Source organism: Teleopsis dalmanni, chromosome 1, assembly GCF_002237135.1.
Source record: "Teleopsis dalmanni isolate 2A chromosome 1, ASM223713v2, whole genome shotgun sequence".
In the NCBI taxonomy this organism is placed as follows: Eukaryota; Metazoa; Arthropoda; class Insecta; order Diptera; family Diopsidae; genus Teleopsis; species Teleopsis dalmanni.
The window spans coordinates 34,824,188-34,828,980 of NC_051846.1; the positions used below are offsets into that span (position 1 = coordinate 34,824,188).

General features: G+C 30.0%; 1 protein-coding gene across 1 annotated transcript; it reads right to left on the reverse strand.

Annotated features, from left to right (window-relative positions):
* Positions 1-3,738: 3,738 nt before the first annotated feature.
* Positions 3,739-4,464, reverse strand: LOC119666209. The gene is made up of 2 exons (XM_038075495.1): positions 4,147-4,464; positions 3,739-4,092 (listed from the first exon to the last, which is right to left on the reverse strand). The coding sequence occupies exons 1-2, from the start codon at positions 4,283-4,285 to the stop codon at positions 3,785-3,787; spliced, it is 447 nt and encodes a 148-aa protein (XP_037931423.1). The 5' UTR covers positions 4,286-4,464; the 3' UTR covers positions 3,739-3,784.
* Between the last annotated feature and the right edge of the window lie 329 nt (positions 4,465-4,793).

The window sequence follows — 4,793 nt, forward strand, 5'->3', positions numbered from 1 at the left end:
GAAACCGTCTAGATCTACTAGAGGGTGTTAAAAAGGAACGGCAAATATTTGCTAACCTCGTTTAAAGAATGAAGAGAAGGTTGTGAGTACCAATAACTTTTGTCGTTAGATTAGAATCCTTCCATAAATGTGATGAAGCATTCTCTAACCTTCGTTAGAGAATGAATAATAAGCTAGTGGCAGAAATCACAACCGGTTTTTCGTTAATGTGAGTCCCACTGCTTTAGTAGTTTGGTAGAATAACTCAAATATTTGTACTGTATCCATACTGACCTATTTCAAAAAACAGAAAAACTTTGATGCTAAACTCTCTTTTATATTTACAGTTCCAGATACAAAATGGACAACTAAAATACTTATGTGATTAATCAAAACAGAGTTTTTTACACTATTTTTTTTATGTTTTTTTTTATTTGATATCGAAATTTTCCTTAACAATTGAATGTGACTATCGAATAAAAATCAAAAATAAATTTATCAAACTAAATAGATTTTTCTTATTCTTATCGGTTGATGCTCTCAATTTATTTCGTAAATTTGATTTTATACGATAAACTCCAATCAGTATATATAAAGTATATATAAAGAATATATATGAATATATACATATAACGTACTATTAATAAAGACATATTTTTTTCTGTTAATTTCAACTCGCATCTCTTAAATTTCCAAAGAATTTTAGAAAACTGTTCTTTTGTCTTTGTAAGAGTTTTGCTATTTTAGCAATTATCTATGTTTTTCGGAATACTTTTTACTTTCTCAAATGACTTTCTTTCAGCAAAGAAAACAGTAAAGCACTATGAATATAAATAAAAATAAAAGGGACTGATGGAGTTAGAGAAGTAATTCCACCTTATGTGGAGCAAAGCTGAGAGTAACAAATGCAATGTTATATGGCAAGTGGATCAGAAATAAGTAGTCTACTTGGTGAGTCAAGACAAGCGTGCAGAAAGTGTTTCATCGAAATAGAAATGAAGAAAATTCTTTCAACCAAAACCAGAACGAGAACGAGAACGAATGCAGTAGTGTAACAATGTAAGATATCAAAAAATGCTAGTAAATACAAAATAAATTAAAATTAAGAAAGAAAAATTGTTGAAAAAAAGCTGAAATTGTACTTAAAGTTCAACGAAATAAGTAACAAATTCCGCAACAATATCGCCACTCGTAGCAGCAACAACAGAAGCGCCACCAACAGCTGCAATTGGCCTTTTTGTAGGTTCTTTTTGCTGCAACATTTTCGGTTGCTTAAACTCTCAAATGAAATGAAAGTCAACTCGTGCATTGATAATACGAATTCATACGTTTCAACTCAACATTCTTGTCTGTAATGTTTCTTCTTTCAGTTTTTTTTTCATTCTTCTCAAGATTTTAATCATACAAATGCATCTAAAGACTGACTAATTCTCCATTGATATGAGCCTGAAATTTAGACTAACGTTTTTGATTTATTGTGTCTAGTGTACAAGAATTTTTGTTTCAATAAGTGTTTTGTTGTCATTTAATTTAGTTGTGGAACTAAAAAATAGTTTCTATAATATTTTTTTCAGCAAATAGTAGAAGCATATTAATAAAACTTCATTCATTGGGTTCATTCATTGGGTAATGAACACTGAATCTGAGCTTAAAATTTGGCAGGGTATAAGTGCACCCTTCACCCTTCATACTTAATTCTGAAAAAATATTTTACGAGCAATTAAATATAAGAAATAATTCTTAGATCACTGATAATAGGTATTTGGCAATACTCGAATCAGCTATACGGTCAAACAAACATTTAATTGATTCAAATATAATAAAATATTGTTGTTGCAATTCACAACTGTTAAAAGAACCTCTTTAAATCTGCAGTTATACTCTATATTTTTTTCTTCCTGCAAAACTATTTGTTTAAGGTTTTTAACATTAAAAATGTTGCTACAGAGTTTTCGGGAGAAATTTTTAAGCTGAAGAAATATTTTTATTATTAAATATCTAACTCTACAAATCGAACTTATAAAAAAGCTAGATAACTGAGATTTTTGAACCCTTCTCCAGGAATACCAACCTGACTAACTATTTAATCCCTTTCTATTCCATTAATTCTATTCTATTCCATGAACAATTAAGTTTAGTTAATTAGTAAGCAATTGCTTACTTTTTTGTAAGCACTGAGTGCATTGATTCAAGGTGAACATACTTGGCTTGAAGAATTAGGTGCACTTAATATGGATTCCGCGGCATGCTAATATCTAAGGCAATGAAACGGCAGACAACCTTGCAAGTAGAGACACGGCTTTAATAATGATAGGCCCAGCACCTTTCTGCGGTCTAGGCAAAAGGAACTTTATTCATTCTTTTGAACGTCGCGAATGAAAAATAAAGGGAACTCTATAGGGAAATCTACCAAGTCTATCACAATCTGCAATGCCTTTAGAGACTTACAACCTAAAACGTTTTAAGAACTGCATAGAACAAACAAAGAATAACCTAAGATCTATAGATTGTAGATTGAATAATCATCTAATAAAGTCAGGAATCCAAACCAGACTCAGTACTGACAAAGCAATCCATTAGCTACTAAGATCTATAGATTGTAGATTGAATAATCATCTAATAAAGTCAGGAATCCAAACCAACTCAGACTGCAACTACTGTACAGAAAAGAGAAACCGCAATCCATGTGTTAGCGTAGTGCCTGGTACTGAGGCTCAAACGAGAGAAACACCTAGAAGTATATTTTATGGTCATAGGGATTGAAGGCTAGTACAGATAAACCGTACAGTCTTTCATTAAAAAAATTGGACTTAGAGAAACACTCTAAACCGACTAAGGAGTACAATAGATCTTTAAGATAACAGTGTACTATCCCTTTTTCATAATAATAATAATAATAAGCAAATTACTTTTCGTTTTTCCTTTGTCTTACTATTCGCTAATCTCTATACGTTGAAGTGTAAACACATAAACTTTTGTTAAGCAGAAATTGCTAACTCACGTAAGATAAGTTCAGCTCTAAATATAGTATATGAAATTTAGTTCTAAGTAATGAAAAAGTATAACTCTGAACCATATGGACAAGCGAATTTAAAATAAAAAACTGGATTTTTGGCTTTTCATTGGTATTACAGTACATTAAGTATTAAAATTTTAATGATGAATACGCCAACATTTCTTAACAAACCTATTTATATATATCAAATATGCTTAAGCGTGAAATACTACAATGTATTAACCTGTAAACATTGAGAGCATATGATAGTAAATTTTGGAAGAAAAAATCAATTATTTTCGATGTCTTTTTGTTCTACCGTTTGCTAAGCTCTCCAAGCTGAAGTGTAAACACTTAAACATGTTTTGAACAAGATTACTGACTCAAATTTTATAACCAGGCAATATATTAAAACGCTGCTAAGAAGTTTATAGTTTACAGAAATCAGGACACTAGTGTAATTAGTGTTTCGACTATTGTACTCTATAACTCTATAAATATGCAACAATATAAGTCTAAGTTAAGACAGAGCTATAATTACAGTTCCTTAATCGGTTTAGAAAAGTATGAGTACTTTTTTGAAAAAAAATTTTTTGCGGTTCACCAATCTATCAAAGCAGCAAAAAGGACAGCAAATAATAATGAATACATTTTATTTAATACAATTTTCATATATATAAGATTCAATTTTGTGTTTATTTTATTTTGTAAAATTTTTTTATTTTAATTTATTTCAATTTATTTTAAATAGTTTAAGAAGCAATTAAATTTTTATGCAAAAATCCACGAAAAACTTTTAATGTTATATATTTAATGTATTATATAGCCGGCTACTAATATAATACTAAGAACGATTAGCATGACAAAATCAAGGAACAGCTTATAACATCTACAGCTGTTACTGCTAATATTATGTAGGCGTATGACTTCATCTTCCGCAGCTTTAAGGTTGCGTGCAGTATTAAGAAATTTCCTCCGCATATCCATGGTACCTGCAACCACGGTGTTTATTATCTTTGCATTTTCCTTGACTGCTCGCTGCAGGGTTTGAACGCAATCATGATCCTCCGTCATCACCTGGCAACCATGTTCGCACATAGTTCCGGTATTAGGCATTTCTGCAATAGTTTCTGGTTTGTTGGTGGTCTTTACATTCACTAATGCATTCCTTCCAACAAAACGATCACAGCTGGGACACTTAGAATTCATATATTCTACATAAAATAATATGCAATGACGGCAGAAAATATGTCGACAGTGGGTGATGAGAAGTTCATCCATGACACGATTTTTACAAATACTGCATTCCATGGTGTTCCGAGATTCCGGGATAATTAGCTGCAAATATTGTTTATGTGAATTTTGTTAATAACTAATAAATTTTTTTTTCAAGACTTCTCTCAAAGATTTATGACTAAAATATTAATTTTGACCAAACTCTATTGTTCTTAAAATAGAGTTTTTTAAATTTTTGAATTAAAATTCTTAAAGAAAAAAATTTGTAATAATAAAATCTAGATCTTTTTATTCAAATAAATTTTTTGTGTTCAGGATTCAAAAATATTTGATTAATATTTCCAAATATACTTAAATGAAGAAATAATTAAAATATTTAAAATAATACAAGCAATCATTTTTTCCCTAATGCGGCTTGAGGTTCTACGAATGCATTGATCGAATATGGTGGTCTGCTAAATAATCGTTGACCACATATTTCATATGTCATATCACATTTCACGATAGATGTTCGGCTAATCCGAAAGTTATCGTATGTTGTGTGTAATTATAAATAATTATATAAAAATTATGAATAATTATA

What these genes read in the sequence shown, in the direction of transcription:
- LOC119666209 (XM_038075495.1), bottom strand. Translation starts at nt 4,285, where the DNA reads ATGGAATGCAGTATTTGTAAAAATCGTGTCATGGATGAACTTCTCATC. An exon ending in CAGCTGTGATCGTTTTGTTG is followed by an intron (nt 4,093 to 4,146) that starts GAAGGAATGCAT and finishes AAACTATTGCAG; the next exon opens with AAATGCCTAATACCGGAACT.